The sequence below is a fragment of the Canis lupus genome, chromosome 12, assembly GCF_011100685.1.
Source record: "Canis lupus familiaris isolate Mischka breed German Shepherd chromosome 12, alternate assembly UU_Cfam_GSD_1.0, whole genome shotgun sequence".
Classification (NCBI taxonomy): Eukaryota; Metazoa; Chordata; class Mammalia; order Carnivora; family Canidae; genus Canis; species Canis lupus.
Window position 1 is genome coordinate 43,725,672 of NC_049233.1, and position 21,205 is coordinate 43,746,876.

Sequence of the window (21,205 nt, forward strand, 5' to 3'; positions counted from 1 at the left end):
ACTTTGTGTCTGTTATATGTGGCAGAAAAGTCAGCTATGTCTCCTGCTCTTGAAAGTAGTGGCCTGTGAAGAGGGCCTGTAGTGCCCAGTGGTGTGTTGTTTCCTGTTGAGCAGAACCTTGTGCTTCAGGGGTATCTCCTGTGTGCGTTGTGTATGCCCTGCTGATATGACTTAGCTGCTTTTTGCCTTCTGTTTATTCATCTGTAATGGCTCTCTGCTGTTATGGACAGTGTTTGATCCTTGTTTTGTTACTGAGCCAGTCTGGGGCTACCTTGGGCTTCTCTTGAGTCTGCCAGAGATATGGGAGCACAGAGCTGTAGGAGAATGTAAGAACAGGATGTGTGGTCAGTAAGGTTGGCAGCAGCAGGAACAACTTGCAGCTGCTGAGGACTGAGGTACATGGGTTGGAGAGGAATGGTCCACTGAAGTGGGTGGGGGTGGGGGTGGGGGTTGTCACATGTTGTTAGCAAAGTTTGCCCTGGTCTGCTGTGGGAGAAGATCTGAAATAGAGTTCTGGCTGGTTGGGGCGTTTCCATAGGAGAATGGTGGGCAGGAGGCACTCTTAACAAGTTAGGTAGCTGCTGTTGTTACCCTGCTGGTTCCTGCAGGTATCTATGAAAGAAATTGTGCCTGCCAGCTCCTTTGTTACTGAAGAAGTCTCCCAAAGATCCCTGCCCCTCCAGCACATGCTCTGAGATTAGTAAGCAGATCTCCCAGATATCCAGGCTTTTTTCAAACTGCTGTTTCTTTGCTGTATCTCATTGGAGCTGTTTGTTGTGCTGTCTCTTTAAGGCTGGGGGGCTCAATTTCCTCTCTCCCTCCTTGCTCTCTCACAAGCCTCTTAATTTTTAAAGGACCAGGATTTAAGCCCTCCCAGTTGTAAGAACTCACAAAAGTTAGCCCCTCTGGTTTTCAAAGCCAGATACTCTGGTCATTTATCTTCCCCATGCAGGCTCCCTGATGTGAGTCTTGTTTCTCACCTCTCTCAACACCTGAGATGTCCCTCCCTCCCATGGAAAGTCCCATGGGTCCATTTAGCTCCTGATCTGTCACAACCCTTCCTACCTTCTTTAATATGGCCTCTTCTCTACATTTAGCTGGGGAGAATTTGTTCTGCTGGTCTTCAGGTCATTTTTTGTGTTATTTATACCAATGTGGCTATTATTTGAATCTGTGGGACATGGTAAGCTTAGGGTCCTCCCATTCTGCAATCTTCCCCGGAAGTCCTTTCCTCTTTTCACTTTCTTGCTGATATCTTTTGAAGCAGAAAGGTTTTCATTTTGATGAAATCCAGTTTATTTTTTGTTGTTGTTGCTTGTGATGTTTTTAGTATTATTTCTGGGAAGACTGTGTAGCCTTAGGCCACAAAAACTTATTCCTGTGTTCTAAGATTTTTATACCTGTTACATTTAGATCTATCATCCATTTTTGAGTTGATTTTTGTGTAGATATGAGGAAGGAGTCAACTTCATTATTTTACATGTGGCTATCCAGTTATCCTAAAACCATTTGTTGAAGAGACTATTTTTACCTTTCATTTAATCATGTTGGCATCCTGTGAGTCCCATTCTTAGACCCTCCTCCACATCCATGAATCCTAAAGAAAGGTACAGAGTTCGATAAAAATCCAGTAGGATACCAGAAAAGTAGAGGAGAAGCAGCATTGGGTTTTAGATTGAGCCTCAGTTAAATCTCTATTAGTTATCTAGTTGCTCTGTTCACTGCTCTACTCTGTTAGTTGTCTAGTGCTTTGTAATAAATTTACGCCCCTAATCAGGGGCCTAAAGCAGCAAGATTACTGTAGGTCATGAGTATGGGGACTTAGTTATGTAGTTCTGACTCAGAATCTTTTCACGAAGTTACAGTCAGTATGCTGGTACTGCAGCCAAATCAAGGTTTGTTTGGAAATGGAAGATCTGCTTCTAAAATGGCTCACTCACACAGCTATTGGCAGGTTCACTGGAACCTCTCAGTAGGGCTCCTTTAAGTGTTTCATCATGTAGCAACTGCCTTTCTCCAGAGCTAATGATCATAGGGTAAGGGAGGAAGCTGAAGTGCTTTTATGACCTAGTCTTGGCCATTACGTATATTCACTTCTGCCTTGCTATTTTTGTCAGAATAGAGTTACAAAGTCCAGCCCAACGGGCTGCAGGATTTGGAACCATTTTTTAAAATTAATATCAAAGAATATGTGAACATGTTTTGAACTATGTATTTTTTTTATTAAAAGTAAGGTCTAATTCCAAATAGCTGATGTTCCTTTATACTGTGTGCTCATTTATTGCTTAATAAAATGAGATGATCTCCAAGTAATTAATTTTTTTCCTGTTCTTTTTTTTTGCATGTCTTTGATATTTCCAATCCAACCAGTCTTAGTGTATTTTAATATCAAAGCAAAGCAGAGGAATATGTCTATCACAAATGTTATATCAGAAAAAGAGAAATAACGTGATTTCTAAACTGAAGTATCAATATTTCCTGGTCTTTCCTCTCCTTTCATTCTCACGGTCATTTTCCAATTCCTGGGAATAAACATAAGAATATTATCTTTGAAGCTGTCTGTAATAGTTCATGACTTTACATGGTAGCTGACCAATTTTGACCACTTCTAACCCACGAAATATTTTAAAGTTATCCACTAGTTTTGTAGCAAGAGCATATGAGCCCATTTTAATGCTTTACTTTGTAACTTTGATTCCTTCTGCAAACTTTTTTTTATAGGTAATGGTTTTACATGACTTTGGAACTTGTCTCTAGTGGGACGCTGTGGGAGGATGAACACAGAAGAGCTAGAATTACTGAGTGACTCCAAATACAGAAACTATGTAGCTGCAATTGACAAAGCACTAAAAAATTTTGAATATTCCAGTGAATGGGCAGATTTGATATCAGCACTTGGAAAACTTAATAAGGTATGTCCATTTTATCCATTCCATAAAAAGAAGTAAAAATCAGAAATTTCATTTTGTACTTACTATATTTCTCTAAAATTTGAAGTAAAGAATAATAAAAATATAACTAAAGCTTAGAATTATTTTTGGTACTTCTATTACTTTATGAGTTGCCTGTCTGTATAGCCAGGCATATTTTTGCGGCCAAATCAACACAGTATTTGAAAAATATATTCCATCATTGCCATTAAAAACATAAGACTAGGGCAGCCTGGGTGGCTCAGCGGTTTAATGCCTGCCTTCAGCCCAGGGCATGATCCTGGGGTCCTGGGATTGAGTCCCACGTCGGGCTCCCTGCATGGAGCCTGGTTCTCCCTCCGCCTGTGTCTCTGCCTCTCTGTGTCTCTCATGAGTAAATAAATAAAATCTTTAAAAAATTTTAAAAAAATAAAAAAACATAAGAGTAGGAAACAAATATGCTAACTCTGAAGGCTAATAAGTTTCTGTAATTGAGCATCAGATATGGTTCTACAGTTTCTTTTTTTTTTTTTTTTTTTTTTAAATTTTTATTTATTTATGATAGTCAGAGAGAGAGAGAGAGAGAGAGGCAGAGACACAGGCAGAGGGAGAAGCAGGCTCCATGCACCGGGAGCCCGATGTGGGATTCGATCCCGGGTCTCCAGGATCGCGCCCTGGGCCAAAGGCAGGCGCCAAACCGCTGCGCCACCCAGGGATCCCGGTTCTACAGTTTCTGATAGCAAAATTAAAAACTGCGTATAGAATGTGGTGACTCATATCTTTTACAAATGGTATAGAACAGTAAGGAAAACTTTTTATCCAAGGAATTCTTAGGTATATTCAGTACTTTTTACAAAAGTGACAAGTAGTTGCTTAGGCCTTGGAGGTTTACCTTGCATATTTCCTCTTAACATGTCCAGTTTTAAGCCCTTATTATAATGGCATTTTTGGATCAATTCATAGGTTTAAATTTTAACACTGTTTTTTGTTTACTTGTTTGTTTTTTAACTTAGATCAAACTATGTACCTCACACCTAGAGTTTTGATATTGGGGATTTGGGAGGGAATTTTTTTTTTTTTTTTTTTTTTTTTAGCCATTATTATTGAATTGGAATGCTTTTAAATATTAAATGGAGTGGAGAAGAAGATAAGAAATGAGAACCCTCCCAGTAAGTATTAACATCATACAGCTGAGCATACAATTAGGAAAGAAATTGTCTTAAAATACATTACGAGGACCCTACTGTGTCACCTCATACATACTACAGATAATTATTTTGATAGCTTTAAAAATAGCTTTCATTTTTAATGTGCCAAGGATTTATCTTAAAATTAAATGTACAGACTAATGCTTGACATGTTAAATTCTAAGATTTATCATTTGAGGTTTGATAAATTGTCAGATTTTTCTTAAAATAATCTCAAGAAATCACTCCAAAAGTATGAATGTGCTTTAAAGGTAATGAGGTTCTTTCTTGTTCTGAAGAGTCTCTCTCTCTCTCTCTCTCTTTTTCTCTTTTTAAAGATTTTATTTATTTATTCATGAGAGACATAGAGGCAGAGACATAGGCAGAGGGAGAAGCAGGCTGCCTCTGGGGAATCTGATGCAGGACTCAATCCCAGGACCCCAGGATCACAATCTGAGGAATGTCAAAGGCAGACATTCAATCACTGAGCTACTCAGGCTCCCTGAAGAGTCTCTTTCTGAGGACTTACTAAGAATGCTATTTAAAAGCAATTTATTAAATTGCAGAAATTAATATACATAATTGAGTACATAAGTTGTTTTTCTTTTTTACTTAATATTTACAAAAACATTTTACCATATCCAGATAATCCAAAGTAGGATATGCAAGTCATTGAAAACCTTACTTTAGGTTGTAAAACAGGCATGGATTATATGTAATATATGTAATATAAATTTGTTGAAGATAGTTTAAATACATGTTTTAATATAAAATTTTATTGTTTATTAATATACTAAATTTATACAAGTTTTTAAATTCAGAAATGCCTTTAGAAAATGGTGTTATAGGGCAGCCTGGGTGGCTCAGAGGTTTAGCACCATCTTCAGCCCAGGGTGTGATCCTGGAGACCCAGGCTCGAGTCCTGTGTAGGGCTCCCTGCATGGGGCCTGCTTCTCCCTCTGCCTGTGTCTCTGCCTCTCTCTCTCTCTCTCTCTGTCTCTCGTGAATAAATAAATAAAATCCTTTTAAAAAAATGATGCTATATTTTACTCTTCTTTTTAAATTTAATTTGGTTTTAATAGTTTTTTCATCAAAACATTTTGTGTTATAGATCATTAAATTTTCTTCTGCAGAGATAATTATACTTTTCCTTAAAATATATGTAAATATTAGGGTGCCTGATGGCTCAGTTGGAAGAACATGTGACTCCTCATCTCAGGATCTAGAATTTGACCCCCCACGTTGGGTGTGGAGATTATTTAAAAAACAAATTAAAATATGTAAATATTGACTCTTGGCTTTGTGTTTAAAATTCAAATTAATATTTTGTTAACAGAAGTAGCTAGTTGAAAAATATTTTTCATAGCTGTATTATTCCTGATGTTTTACCCTTAACTTGCTTTTCATTTATAGATTTAATTTTATTTACATTCTTTGCATCCAATGAATTAAAAGATTGTAGTTGGAAGAACATTGAAAATGGTATCTCTAATTGTACCTCAGTTCAAACCTTTACTTTTGTTATAAACTGGGAGATCTAGGGGCACCTGGGTGGCTCAGTGGTTGAGCATCTGCCTTTGGTTCAGGTCATGATCCCTGGGTCCTAGGATCGAGTCCCACATCAGGCTCCTCACAGGGAGCCTACTTCTCCCTCTGCCTGTGTCTCTGCTTCTCTCTCTGTGCCGTGAATGAATGAATGAATGATTGATTGATTGATTGATTGATTGATTGATTTGGGAGATCTAGTCCTGACTTTTCTATTGTGGTACCTTTGGCGGGTCATTTTATGTATTTTAACTTCTGTTCTTTTTTGTAAAATAAATGACTTTTTATATTTCTTCTAAATTCCAATTCTAGCATATTATACTGTTTTTATTCTGAGTGTTTATTCTGTAGTGTTCTAGCAACACTTTAATACTTAGAAGAACTTACTTATAAAGTTCTTTTTGTTGTTTAACAAATCTCCTTAGGTGGTTTATAAAATAGAATTGTCTATAAATTCTGATCTGACCATTATCTCTAAAGAAATACTATGTTTGAATAAATACAGTTAGTTGTATTTGGTCCACTTGGGATATTAAATTAGCAAAAACAAATGGGCAGTTATAATCTTAAGTAGATTCTTTTAAGCATTAGAATTCCTTGATATCATATGATATACTAAAGCAATGGTTGTCCCTCCTCCACCTACATTTATGTTGAGATTCAATTTCCTTCATATCTTTCAGCATATCAAAAATAGATTTAAGGCTGACTGACATTAGAGATCAGCAAAAATCTAAATCCTTTCCTTCTTTTGTGAATAAATTTGTTGGCAAAATACTGTGATTTTTTTTAACATAAAAATGCTGTTTCTGTTACCATGTGGTGGGTTTAGTTTTTAACAGAATAATTTTTTTACATCCTCAGTTTTAATTTTAAATATGGCATATACTGATAGATATAACTGACTGAGGCAAGAGTAATTTGGCATCCTTTATAAATATTTAGAGCCTAAAGAAGTCCTATAAGGATTTTTGATAATTCTGTGCTAGAAAATGGAAATAAAAGATATATTTTTGTTTTCCTCAACTGAATTACAATGTTTTCTTCAAGGTTTTACAAAATAATGCAAAGTACCAAGTAGTACCCAAAAAGCTGACCATAGGCAAACGCCTAGCTCAATGCCTACATCCAGCATTACCAGGTGGAGTTCATCGAAAGGCACTTGAAACATATGAAATTATCTTCAAAATCATTGGTCCTAAGAGACTTGCCAAAGATCTTTTTTTATACAGGTAAGAATAATTTTATTATTTATATATAAATTAAAAATATTTTCAACTGTTTCATGTTTTATGCAGTAAAAACTAAAATATTGAAAACTCCTTAATAATGGAAGTTTTTAGATCAATGTCAAATATTTTGATAGTTAAATGCTTCAGAAAAATTTAGGCTATTCCTTTATGTAAGTTTTTTTTTTCTTTGTCATTTATGGCAAGTTTTTGTTTAGAATTGTTGAGACTATACTGCTATCTGCCTTTTTAAACTTAAGGACTATGATGAGAAAAAATAAGAGACCTTTATCTCTTAGTAGTTTTCAATGTAGTTAATCATTCTTTCCCTGAAGTATTTTTTTTCTCTTGGCTTACATTCTGCAGTTTACTTTTTCAGTCTTCATATGGACATACAGAATTTCTTAAAGATTGCTTAGTCTTATGTTTTTCACTTTGTATTCTTTTGTTGGATAAGCTTATCCACATCCATGGTTTATTCTTTTAAGTGCTAACTCCCAACTCGGTATCACCAGTGTTGGCTTCTGCTTTAAACTTCTGGCTTACTCGCCATTTTTTGTGTGGTTCTATAAAAGCAGCTGAAACTCACTCTCTTCCAAACTAAACTCATTTTCTATAAACCCCGCCTTCTGCAAGTGTACTAAAGTTCAGTAAATGGCATCATTTTCCATCCATTTATACAAGCCTGAAATCCAAAAGATTACACTTAATATCTTGTTTTCTTTTGCCCATATTCTTCTCATGTACCTTCTGTCACTAAAAGCTAGGTCTCATAATGGTAAAGAACAGAAGCTGTGGGATCAAAATGGTTTATCTTTACCACTCACCAGCTCTTTGATCATGGATCATTTTCTTCACCTCTCTGTGTGTATTCTCATTTGCAAAAGGAGAATAAGTTTACCAGTTTCACAGGATTGTTAATAGATTTAAAAATGTAAATACGTATAAAGTGCCTAGAACAATGTGCAACATATAGAAGTACTCAATAAATGTTAGCTATTGTTCTGATAGATGTTCCAGTGCACTTACTTTTTTCACCCTGACTGACAGCATCTATTCTTAGGTAAATTATCTCTAGCTTAGTCTTTGTCATTGGCCTTCTAGCATGCATGTAATATCTGTTCTTATCTTTTTATGCCCTTTCTCCCCACAGTACCAGAGTAAAATTTTTAATACATTAAATAGATGTCATTCCCCTGGGAAAACCTCCATTGAGTTCTTCCTGTTACTTAGAAGTAAAATTCAAAGTCCCTACTGTGGCTTCTAAAGTTTTATATACTTTGGTCCTGCCTGTGTCAATTACCTCCAGCTCCTTCCACTTTCCATCCAAATTACTCCATTCTGTGACACAGTTCTTTTTATTTATTCTTCCTTAATTTTTTGTTTCCCTCACCCTGTGATGCTCTAATCCAGGTCTCTGGTTAAATATCAAATCCTCAGAGAATACTTACCTAGTTACCTTATCCATAAGAGCCTTTCCTCCACCTTTTTGTCATTAGTACCAAATGACACATAAAATTATTTTTTTTATGTGATGTATTTAAGGGAGGTATCATTTTATTTATCCTGGTTGGGATTTATTGGGATTTTTAAGTCTATGAATTAGTGACTTTTATCAATTCTGAATCTCTTCAAATTGCCTTTACTCCATCTGTTCTCTCTCCCCTTTTTAGAACTATGAGTAAACATGTGTTAGATCTTCTCACTCTGGCTCTCCCATCTCTTATCCTCTCTTGTTTTAAAACCTCTTGTCTGTCTGTGTTGTATTCTGGATAATTTCCTCTTACCTAACTTCCAGGTCACTCATTCTCTCTTTTTTTCATATATATGTGAAATTCTCATCCTTAGTGAGATGTAATTGACTATAACATTGTATAAGTTTATGGCATACAGCATATTATTTGATATATGTACATACTATGAAATGATTACCATAAGTTTAGTCAATACATCCATCATAACTTCAGTTATGATTTCTTTTCTTATGATGAGAACTTTTAAGGTCAACTCTCTTAACCTTTAAATACAGTATTGTTAACTATAGACACCATCCTGTATATTACATTTCCAGAATTTATCTATCTTGTAATTGGAAGTTTGTACCTTTGACCAGCTTCACCCACTTCTCCTCCCCCCATCACCTAGGTAACCACCAGTCTCTCTACTCTGTTTTCATGCAGCTGGTTTTCTTAGATTCCACATTTAAGTGAGATCATACGATATTTGTTTTCCTCTGTGTGACTTATTTATTTCACTTAGCATAATGCCCTCAGGTTCATCCATATTGTCACAAATGTCAAGATTTCATTTTTTTTTATGACCAAATACTCCATTCAGAGTGCATGTATGTGTGTGTGTGCACTTGTGTGTGCATAAGCATGTGTGACAGTTTATCCACTCATCTGTCAGTGTCTTGGCTATTGTAAATAATGCTGCAGTAAATATAGAAGTACAGACATCTTTTCAAGATCCTGATTTCATTTCCTCTAGGGTATATATCCAGAAGTGAGATTTTTGGATTATATTGTAGTTCTATTTTTAATTTTTTGAAGGACCTCCTTACTGTTTTCCATAATTGTATCAATTTGCATTCTCTCCAACAGCATACAAGGGGCTCTCTTTTCTCCACATCCTTGCCAGCATTTGTTATCTCTTGTCTTTTTTTTTTTTTTTTTTTTTTTTTTTTTTTTAAAGATTTTATTTATTTATTCATGAGACACAGAGAGAGGGGCAGAGACAGGCAGAGGGAGAAGCAGGCTCCATGCAGGGAGCCCGATGTGGGACTCGATCCCGGGTCCCCAGGATCACGGCCTGGGCTGAACGCGGCGCTAAACCGCTGAGCCACCCGGGCTGCCCTGTTATCTCTTGTCTTTTTGATAATAGCCTTTCTAACAGTTTTGAGGTGATACCCCATTGCGTTTTTGATTTATATTCCCCTGATCATTAATGATGTTAAATACTTTTTCATGTTTGTATTGGCCATTCCAATATCTTCTTTGGAAAAATATGAATCCAGATCCTTTGCTCGTTTTTTAATTGGACTATTTGAGGTTTTTTTGTATTGAGAGATATGAGTCCCTTATATTAATTTTGGATATTTACTCCTTATATCTAAATATGTGGTTTGCAGATATTTTCTCTCATTCCATAATTACTTATTCATTTTATTGATCATCTTTTACTGTGCACTAGCTTTTTAGTTGGATGTAGTCCTAGTTGTTTGTTTTGCTTTTATTGCTTTAGGTTTCTTTCTTTTTTTTTTTTTTGCTTTAGGTTTCATATCCAAAAATTCGTTACCAAGACCAATGTCAAGGAGCTCTTCCCCTATGTTTCCTTCTAAGAATTTTATGGTTTCTGGTATTTACGTAATATGTAGTGTATTGTTAGTTTCAGGAGTGGTAGATTTTCCTTTTTTTTTTTTAAGATTTTATTTATTTATTCATGAAAAACAGAGAGAGAGAGAGAGAGAGAAGTTATGGGGGGGAGGGGGGAGGAATGGATGAAGCATAGCCCTGGCAAAGGCCAGCATTGGGCCTGGGACTTTTGGAGCATGGTAGCTTTCAGGAGGCTTCAACTGTAAATTTGGATCAGACTACCTAAAATTGGAGGCAGAAAAGTGTGAAACTAAGGGAGTTTTATCTTGATGACCTCTATTTATTATATAAACTAGGAGCAAGAGATTCTTAATGTATTTGTTAAGTACTTAAATGCAAGAGGACTTGGTGCTAAGGCCTTAGGATACAGAAACAAAAAGATAGTCATGGTCCCTTGCTTTCTGATACTTACAGCTTTACCTGTTAGAATTTCTCTATAAGTACAGAATTACTTACTAGAATCAGTAAGTATCAGGTACTATAGGAACACAAAATAGGGAGCCTAACATAGTCTAATTAGGAGACGGCCTCCTCCAGGAAATAGCTTAAGTTAATTCCTGAAAGTCTCGGAGTCAGCCAAGCAACAAAAAAAGATGTAAGTATGGGAATATGGAATTGAACCTGTCAGAGCAGCATGTGGAAAGGTCTGGATACTAAAAAGAGCATGGAAGGTTCTAAAACAAACCTGAAAAGGAATTTCTTCAGTATAGTTGGAGCGGAAGGTACAAGAGCAAAATTGGCAAGTTTATGTGGGCTGTACAGAGGTATGTAGTAACAAAATGTCAAAAAATGTCAAAAGTAGGGTGCCTGGGTGGCTCAGTCGGTTAAAGATCTGCCTTCCGCTTGGGTCATGATCTCAGAATCCTAGGATTGGGAGCCTTGTGTCTCGCTCCCTGCTCAGCGAAGAATCTGCTTCTCCTTCTCCCTCTGCCTCTCCTCCCAGCATGTGCACATGCTCGAGCTCCTGCACGCTCTCTCTCTGTCTCAAATAAATAAAGTCTTTTAAAGAATATTAAAAGCTACATTAAACTATCTGAAAGGCAATAGGAAACTAATGAAAGGTTTTACTGACAACAAGTGCTTCAGGATAATACTGAAGCGATACCTGGCAAGTCATGATAACTGAGCTCTATATAATGGTTATGTCTTCTAAGGAAAAGTCTGGTAGAGATAATTTATAATATTCAAAAAAATATCTAGAAGAATGATTTGGAGAGAAAACTTGGTGATTGATTATGAAGAAGATTATTTTGAGTCAAGGATCTTCCTAAATGTATAGATTTTTGGTCAGCCAGATGGATGGTGATGCCATATTTTGAAATTGTGAAATTTGAAGACTTGGTGAAATAACTGTGTAGCTACTGGGTTTGTGAATATGAAGCTTAAGTGAGAGACCTGGATTGGTTAAATGGATGTAGAAGTCATCAATATATAGATAGCATTTTGAGCTGATCAGTAGTACTTCTTTCGTCAAAATACAAATCAAGATTCATGAATATATATATGTGAATTGATACTTTGTAGTTAATGTGCCTCTCCCCACTCCCTTTTGTTTCTATTTTTGGAAACAGTTCTGGGTTATTTCCTCTTCTTGCAAATGCTGCCATGTCTGTGAAGCCAACGTTGCTGAGTCTGTACGAGATATATTACTTGCCTTTGGGTAAGACCCTGAAGCCTGGTCTACAAGGACTGCTAACTGGCATTCTGCCTGGCTTAGAAGAAGGATCGGAGTACTATGAGAGGTAAGGCAGGACTGCTGGTGGTGCAGCTAAGCGATCAAAATCATGGATTTGTCAGCAAGCATCCTCGGATTAATGTTTTAACGTCATAAAAACTAATTATTCTATGCATTTCAGTATATGACCTGAAGGTTTCTATAGCCAAAAAAACAAAAAAAGAAAGTAGTATATTTAGTTTGTATATTACAATGAAAATATAGGTAGGTAGTACGAGCACAGACTTGAGAGGCCGAGGGACTGGGTTCAAATCCTGGCTTGATGGACTGGACAGCTTAGGAACGCTTTTTCACCATTTGAGAACTTTATTCAGTTTCCTCATCTACAAAACAAACATTATACATAGTGCATTCTGTTGTAATAATCACTTAGTCCAGTGCGTAGCACATTTAAGTCATGAAAAAAATTGCAACCCATAATTTAAAATAATAATCAAAACATAGGAACTTAAATTAATAAAAGAATGGGAAATTGGGCCATATGCCAACAGTTTTTAAATTATTAGTGGTGGGTCACCTGGATGGCTCAGTCGATTCAGCATCTGCCTTCGGCTCAGGTCATGATCCCAGAGTCCCAGGATCAAGCCATGTATCAGGCTCCCTGCGTCATGGGGTCCCTGCTTCTCCTTCTCCCTGTGCTGCTCTCCTTGCTTGTGGTCTCTTTCTCTGTCAAATAAATTAATTAAAAAATAATAATAAATAAATAAATAAATAATCAATGGTAGAAAAGAAACTAATACCAAGTACAGTGCTGTTTTGCTAACTATTGACATGATGCTCTTGATATTTTAACTCATTATTTTTATTTATTTTTTTTTTGATATTTTAACTTTTTAAAGAAAATGATGTAATCTATTTTGGAGTGTGTTATTTTTTAGAAAGTTTATAGACAGTGCACGATAGCATTAACTGTCTTTAATAGCTTATTACTGATATTCTTACCAAAAAGGAAATTATAAATTCAGGTGGAAAAAAACAGAAAATGCCAAGCTTATTTTATGAGTACATTTAATGATTTAAATTTAAATACTTTACTTTGGTACATTGACCAGCTACTCTCTTTTATTGTGGTTATATATTCTTGTAATATAGTATGAATCTAATTCTGAAAATACTGGATTACCTTCCTAACCTACTTGGAGAAAATCTATTTTTTGTCTCAAAACTTATCATTTTCTTTTGTTTACCTTTTTACTTACAATTTTAGAAACATGATATTTCATTTAGTGTATAAATCAGCTTTGTTTCTAATTGTTATATTCTAAGGGAAATACTTTATAAGTCTGCTAGATACAGTTAAAATTTTGACATAATGATTTTTATGAATGTAGTATCTATGGTGTATCTCATTATGTGTCTTCTGTTTAAGATGCAATAACAAAATACCACAGATTGGGCAGCTTATAAACAACAAATTTGTCACAGTTCTAAAGGCTGGAAGTCCAGTATCAGTATCAGCACAGTCATGTTTTGGTGAGGGCCCTCTTCCTGGTTTCATAATTGGACTCTCCTCCCTGTGACCTCACACAGTAGAAGGGACTATGGAGTTCTGTGGGTTTTCTTTCATAGTAACACAAATCTCACTCATGAGAGTTTCACCCTCATGACTTGAGCACCTCCCAAAGGCTCTATCTCTCCTAATGTCATTATTTTGGGGGGTTAGGGTTTTAACATGACTTTTGAGGAGACCTTCAGACCATAGCATTGTGTTTTAACAGTTATTCCACACAAATTCTAATAAAGGGATTTATAAACATGTTCTTTTAAGCCATAGATACATTAAGGCCAGAAGGGAGTATAGTGTTAGGTTAAGTCACATGGCAAGTAAACAGTAGAGCACATCATCAGGTTCTTCTGATTCTGACTCTACTGTACTACAATGTAATATATTTTTGTGTATTATGTTACTCTAGTTTGAAACAAATCAAAAGTAATTTATTTTAGAAGATAATCCTTACTTATCTTCTAAGTAATAATTTTGTTAGAGGTCTGATTTATCAAAGTTTAATGAATTACAGGAAATGAGGGCAATCTGGCTATGACATCTGTCACCCCATGATAACTAGGGTTGATTCAGCTGACCTGGTTGAGTAGGCAGGTGTCCCCTTCCTTCACTCTTCCAGGTGTGTCCCTCCCAAAGCTGTGTGCTTGATCAGAGCAGCGACCTTCTACAATAGAGGAGGACCATTTTTTGGTCAGAGATAAATGATTAGCCTATATTCCCCTGCTAGAATCTCCAACAAACTTTTTAAATTTTGTGAATTACATAATACGATTTCAAAGAGAAGGAAACATTTGGAAAATAACCTTTAAGAATTTATGGGGTGGGGGTGGAATCACCTGACTGGCTCATTTTGTTAAGTGCCTGACTCTTGATTTCATCTCAGGCCCTGATCTCACAGGGTTCTGATTTCAAGGCCTACATTGGGCTCCACACTGGGCATGGAGTCTCCTTAAAAACAAAAACAAGCAAACAAAAAAAACGAGAGGTGGTGCACCTGGGTGGCTCTCCATGGAAATCTTTAGTAAAAGGTGAAAGATTTATTGCGCCTGGATGGCTCACTGGGTTAAGTGTCCAACTCATGATTTCAGTTTAGGTCATGATCTCATCTCATGTCATGAAATCAAGCTCCAGATTGTTGGGCTCCTCAGGGAATCCGCTTGAGATTCTCTCTCTTCCTTTCCCTCTGCTCTTCCCCCTGTGTACATGTGAACATGTGCTTGCTCTCTCACTCTCAAATAAATAAATCTTTAAAAAAAAATTTTCATAGAGGGGTACCCGGGTGGCTTAGTTGGTTAAATGTCTGACTCTTGATCTCAGTTCGTGTCTAGATCTCAGGGTCGTGAGTTAAAGCCCCATGTTGGGTTCCACACTGGGTGTAGAGCCTACTTTAAAAAAAAAAAGAAAGAATTTCATAGAAATTAAAATATATTCTGCTGTAGGATTACTATTAATTGAGATGTATAGGACTTGGGGCATTTTCGTTGTTATCTTCATTTTACAAATTAGGACATAGAACTGAAGAAAGTTTGACTTTTCCAAATAACACAGCTAGTAAATGGGGGAACCAGGACTGAAATCTAGTCCTCTGAAGTATACACTTCTAGTTTATCACACTTGTCTCCAGGGCAAAGCACAGAACTACAGTATAAATGCTTTCATACTTTCTGGAGAAGAAGAATTTTTTTAACAATGTGAAACTAAATGCGTGTCTTCTTAAGCCACTTTGTTTTGTACCTCAGAACAAACACCTTGTTGGAAAAGGTTGCTGCTGCAGTGGACCAGTCAGCCTTCTATAGTGCCCTCTGGGGTAGTCTCCTCACCAGTCCTGCTGTACGTTTACCAGGAATCACATACGTTCTCGCCCATTTGAACAGGAAGCTTTCCATGGAAGATCAACTTTATATAATTGGCAGTGATATTGAGCTAATGGTACGTCTATATATGGTTGCTCACGTAACATACTTCTTTAGAGCCAGGCACACTATTCCAGACAGATAGTGAGAACTGTACCACAAACAGGGTTCCTATTTTTGTGGAGATATTTTTCATCAAGGAAACTCAAAGACCAAATTAGTCACTAATTATTGTTTTTAAAAGTTTCAAAATATTTTTTTCATGGAAATGGAATTATAGGTTATATGTTATTTCCATGGGTTATTCAAGCAAATAAATGGTCTTTATTACCATTTTGCTAACTGATAAGACCATTGTTAATATAGCCACATTAATTATATGATTCCAGAAGAGACCTTCTACTCAGTCACAGCTCTCATAGGAAAGATGGATTTTTAACAAAGCAACAGCCGGATTCTGTAATGGGATTTGTACAAGAAGATATAGTACCAAAGGAGATGGTGCAAGATAATACCAAAAAAATTACATCAATTGCTTATACTTTTTAATTTCTAGATTAACAACAGAAGGAAACCTTTTATCTCTGTAGAGTGCTGTACTGTGAAAATTAGCAAAGTAAAAAGCAAACCCTCAAAGGTCATTATGAAAAGTGTTTTTAAAAAATTGTGGTTAATCATTCTGTACTTTTTTTCCCATTTGATTATGAAATGACTGAAATTTTTATGCAGATTTTTGGTTACATTTATTAAATTATAAGTAACGTATACTGAAGACATCTTGTGTGTACAGTTGTATGAATTTGACAAATGTCTACCATCAAGTAACCAATATTATGAACAAGGTAAAGACTATTTACATCACTCAAAAAAGTTCTTCTGTGCCCCTTTGTAGTTACTTCTCTTCCCCTATACTCCCAGGCCCTTACAAATACTGGTCTGATTTCTGTTCCTAAAGTTGTACTTTTTCCAGAATATTATAGAAATGGAATCATACAGTATCAGCCATTAAGTCTGGTTTCTTTCGTTTTTTTTGCAACACATGTGAGGTTCATCCACGGGTATGCACATATCCATGATCCTTTACATTGCTGTGTAGAATCATTTTGCATGAATGCACTGCAGTTTATTTATTCATTTACCAATTAATGAACATTTGTTTCTGGTTTGAGCAATAATGAATAAAGTTGCATACAGTTGTTTGTGGAGACATATGTTTTTATTTCTTGGGGAAATACCTAGGAATGGGATTTCTGGTTCATATAGTAAAGGTACATTTAACTTTTTTTAAATGACAGCTTTATTAAGATAAAATTCACACACCATAAAATGTATCCTTTTGAATGGTACAGTTCAGGGGTTTTTAGTATATTCACAAAGTTGTGTAGTTATCATCTAATTTTTAGAACATTTTCATCACCTTAAAAAGAAACCCCATAGTTATTAATCACACCACCTTTTTCCCTCCCCTCTGTCCCTGGCAGCTGCTAATCTTTCTGTTTCTATAGATTTGCCTATTCTGGACATTTCATACAAATGCAGTTATACACTATATAGCTTTTTATGAATGACTTCTTTCACTTGTCCTAATGTTTTTAATATTCATCCATATTGAAGTATGTATGAATACTTCATTCCTTTTTATTGTTGAATAATAGTGCGTTGTATGGATGATACCACAATTTATATATCTGTCAGATAGGTTTTTTGGGTATTCTGAATAATACTCTGAATATTCATGTGTAAGTTTTTGTGTCAACATAGGTGTTCACTTCATTTAGTAGTGGAATTGCTACATCATATGGTACCTCTGGGTTTAACTTTTTGAGGAATTGGCAAACTTTTCCAAAGTGACTGCACCAATTTACATTTCTGCCAGCAACATATAAGGATTCCCATTTCTCCACATCCTTTTTAACGTTTGTTATTGTCTTTTTATAATAGATATCTTAGCAGGTTTAAGTATTATTTCATTGTGGTTTTGATTTGTATTTCCCTAATGACTAATGACATTGAACATATTTTCTCCTGGTTATTGGCATCTTTATATCTTCTTCCAGGAAATGTCTCTTCAGATTCTTTGCCCATTATTTAAACTGTGTTATTCCTCTTTATTGTTGTTGTGTTGTAGGAGTTCTTTATATATTCTGGATGTTAAACCCTTGTATATATGATTTAAAAATATCTTCTCCCATTCTATGGACTATCTTCTTATTTTCTTGATACTGTCCTTTGAAGCACAAAAATTTTAATTTTGATCAAGTCCAGTTTATCTATTTTATCTTTGTGCTATTGGTATTAGATAGTATCCAAGAAATTGTGTCTAATCCAAGATCAGACATTTATTCCTGTTTCTTCTTGTATATGTTTAAGGTTATGAGAAACTGCCAAACGATTTTCCAAAATGACTATACCATTTTTATGCAGATTTTAAAACATATTGTTACATTTCCTTTAAATGACTTAATAGAAATTTTAAACAAATCACTTTATTTCTTTAAAAAATAAATGTCACAATTGGAAAACTATTTATAACATATTCCTGAGTACTATCCTCCATATTATTCAAAAAGCTATAATAAACAAACAAATATTAATAAGTAGAAAAATGGATTTGAACAGATAATTAACCTAAAGGAAATAAAAATAAGTCAAACATATGAAAAGATGCTTAACATTGCTTATGATAGAAATAAAAATTTATACCAGGATACCAATTTTCATAAATAGGATTGGCAAAAATAAAAAAATATAGATAAATATGGAAAAACAGAAATCACATAGCTGCTGGGAATATAAATCTATATAACCTTAATGGAAAGCATTACACTATTTATATTACAAATACATATACCCAAAGACTCAGCAGTACTACTTTAGATTTATCCTACAAGCATACTTGTATATCTTTGTATTGTATATTGCAGCATTATTTAAGATAGTAAATATGTACAAATAGTATAAATATCCATCATTAGGAGCCTATTAAAAAATTAGGATTCATCTATGAAATAGAGTAATTCTTTGTCCATAAAGAAATAATGAAGCTCTTTATGTAGTGTTAAGGAAAGATCTCCAAAATATATTGTTAAAAAAAAGGCAAAATCTGAGATACATGCATGTGTCTCCTATTTACTTAGTTTTGCAGAAAATATTCACTAGTAATGCTGGTTGCATGTAAAAAGGAAATTGAGTAGTTTGGGGACAAATGTGGTAGAGAACTTTTTGCTGTATACTCTTGTGTGTGCCTTAATTTTTTCTAAACCATCATAATATATTTACCTATTCAAAATAATGTAAATACATTTAATTAGTGATAAGAAAGAAGCATACAGAAGTATTTGTTGGAGAAAATGAAGCATTCTGTTTGCATGGTAAATCTTTCCCAGTGTAATAGACAATAGATATTAAAGGCTCTCTTATTTCAGGTAGAAGCAGTAAGTACTTCGGTGCAGGACTCAAGTGTACTTGTGCAGAGAAGCACACTGGACCTCATACTCTTCTGTTTTCCATTCCATATGAGTCAGGTAAAACATTAATAATATTAATATGAGGAATTCTTTGGAAATCTAGATTCCTGATGCATAGTTACTTTTAAAATTGAATTTAACTTGAATTCTTTTGTTTTATGAACTGGTAAGTACAATATATAATTATGTACAATTCATGCAGGGCTTGAACTCAAGACTCTGAGATCAAGACCTGAGCTGAAATTGAGAGGCAGGCAATCAACTGAGCCACCCAGATGCCCTGAATTAAGTTCCTTTTTTAAAGGGTAGAATTTGTCAGAATTTTGAAAAAGAAGAAAAAGGGTTATTGATTTGCATAGGAACACAGGGAATTGAAACAGATTATTTCATAGAATCTTTAAAAATTCTAACCTATTAAAAGAGATAATCATTGCTGGTTCTAAGTAAGGCAGGACTCTGAGACCCAGGCCTTCTACCAAGCTGTTATCTCTGTTCTGATGAAACTTACCTTTACTTGGTTTGGCAATTTGATGATGTATGTCAGACCCTTAGCAGAGTTGGCTCTTTGAAAGCCAGATATTCAGTCACTGTGACATTCTCTAGTACTTTTTTATTACAGATGAAAACAGTTAACAAATCATGAGTGAAGTGTTTCATTGGCGGGACTTAATTTATTATCAGTCTCTTCATTTTTAAAGAAATGGTCTGAATTCTTTTGAGTTCTAAACTTTGGTGAGCTATGTAGAACAACAATGTATGAACATTCAGAATTGAAGAACAAAAGTAGTAAGATACGGAGAATTTCTGCCTTGGAAAAGCATATTTATTTCTAAAAAGTCATTAGCAGAAAACACTACTATTTTGGGATTTTGTAAGAACTATGGTTGGTAGATAACTAGTGAGTTTTCATTATGATCTGCCAAGCTCACATTTTTCTTTATTACTTTATTCAGTTGAAATTGAATTATTAATAATTGAATTTTATAGTTCATTGCCTATATTGTCCCCAATTAGTACATAAACTATCCGCAGTTTCTGTTTTTGAGATTTTCCATCCTTAAACCAGAGGCCTTTATTCTGCCTCTGGCTTTTCACAGAAACACCTGCTGGGATGTCAGAGTGGTCTAAACTTATCAGTATAGGAGTGGGCAAACAGCTCATCGGGTAGTAAGGAGTCTGACTTTTTTAAAAACCCATAAAAGAAAATGAATATGCTAAAGTAATATATATGGCTCAAAAGCCTAAAATAGTTATTATCTGGGTCTTTATTGAAAAAAAGTGTACTGACTTTTACTCTTAAACTTTCCCATTCTTTTCTTCCCTTCCAAGCATTCAACGTTGTTTGTCTTTGTCACTGATAGGTGATTCAGCAAGATGGGAGGGATTAAGTCATAGTAGACTTAAATTGGGAAGAACCTAATTTGTAATCTCATTAGACCAGTGTTTTCTCAACCTTTTGTTTATGTGATTTCTTTCAGTACTTTCTTACTCTACCATCTCTGTATTCCTACCAGCCAAGATTTTCTCAAGCCTTACCTTTTATAATTTGTATTATAAAACAATAGCTGTGTTTAATGTTATTTTAAAAGTACATATCCTACCAAGGCCCATTATAATACTTCCCCCATTACTGTACCAAATTTTTAAATTACCTGAGAATATTGATGAAGACAAAATCATATTTGTTCCCCACTTTTCCTCTTTCTATATCTTGCATATAATATATTTTAAGCAAATATTGATTTTAATTATAACTTACGGGAGCCTTCATTATATTGTCCCAAAAGTGATTACTATTAATAACTTCAGCAGTTAGTGTTTGTAGACTCTTTTTACTTATTTCATGGAAAATTGACCCTAATATCTAATACTTATACCTTTGAGAATTCTTTTCCGTATTAGAAATATGTGGTTGTGTCAACAGTAATCAAGAAATGACTTCTTATTTTCTAGAGTAGTTTGAGGAGAGGGGAAGGCACCTGGGTGGCTCAGTCAGTTAAGCAACCAACTCTTGATTACTGCTCTGGTTGTGATCTTAGTGTCCTGAGATTGAGCCTGTGTCAAGCTCCACATTCAGCAGGGAGTCCACTTCTCTCCCTCTCCCTCTGCACCTCCCTCAACATGTGCACTCTCTCTCTCTCTCTCTCTCTCCCTCTCTCTTTTTTTTCTGGTTAAAAAAAAAAAGCTGTGTGTGTGTGGTTTTTTAAAATAAAATTAAGGAGACATACGTACTTTTTAAAAAATTTTTTAAATTTATTTATTTGAGAGAGAGAGGGAGAGCAAGCACACATGCGGAGAAGCAGACTCCCATTGAACATAGTGCCAGACAGGGCTTGATTCCACAACCCTGAGATCATCACCTAAGCCAAAATCAAAAGTCTGATGTTTACCCAGCTGATCTA

General features: G+C 35.2%; 1 protein-coding gene across 1 annotated transcript in view; it reads left to right on the plus strand.

The window, feature by feature from the left end:
* The first annotated feature begins 2,774 nt into the window (after window positions 1-2,774).
* The window catches only part of DOP1A (DOP1 leucine zipper like protein A), a 73,664-nt gene continuing 55,233 nt past the window's right edge, over window positions 2,775-21,205 (plus strand). Inside the window, 5 exon segments of the mRNA XM_038554630.1 lie at window positions 2,775-2,912; window positions 6,692-6,873; window positions 11,816-11,986; window positions 15,223-15,412; window positions 18,762-18,860. Of these exon segments, the coding sequence (XP_038410558.1) occupies window positions 2,775-2,912; window positions 6,692-6,873; window positions 11,816-11,986; window positions 15,223-15,412; window positions 18,762-18,860 (780 nt within the window).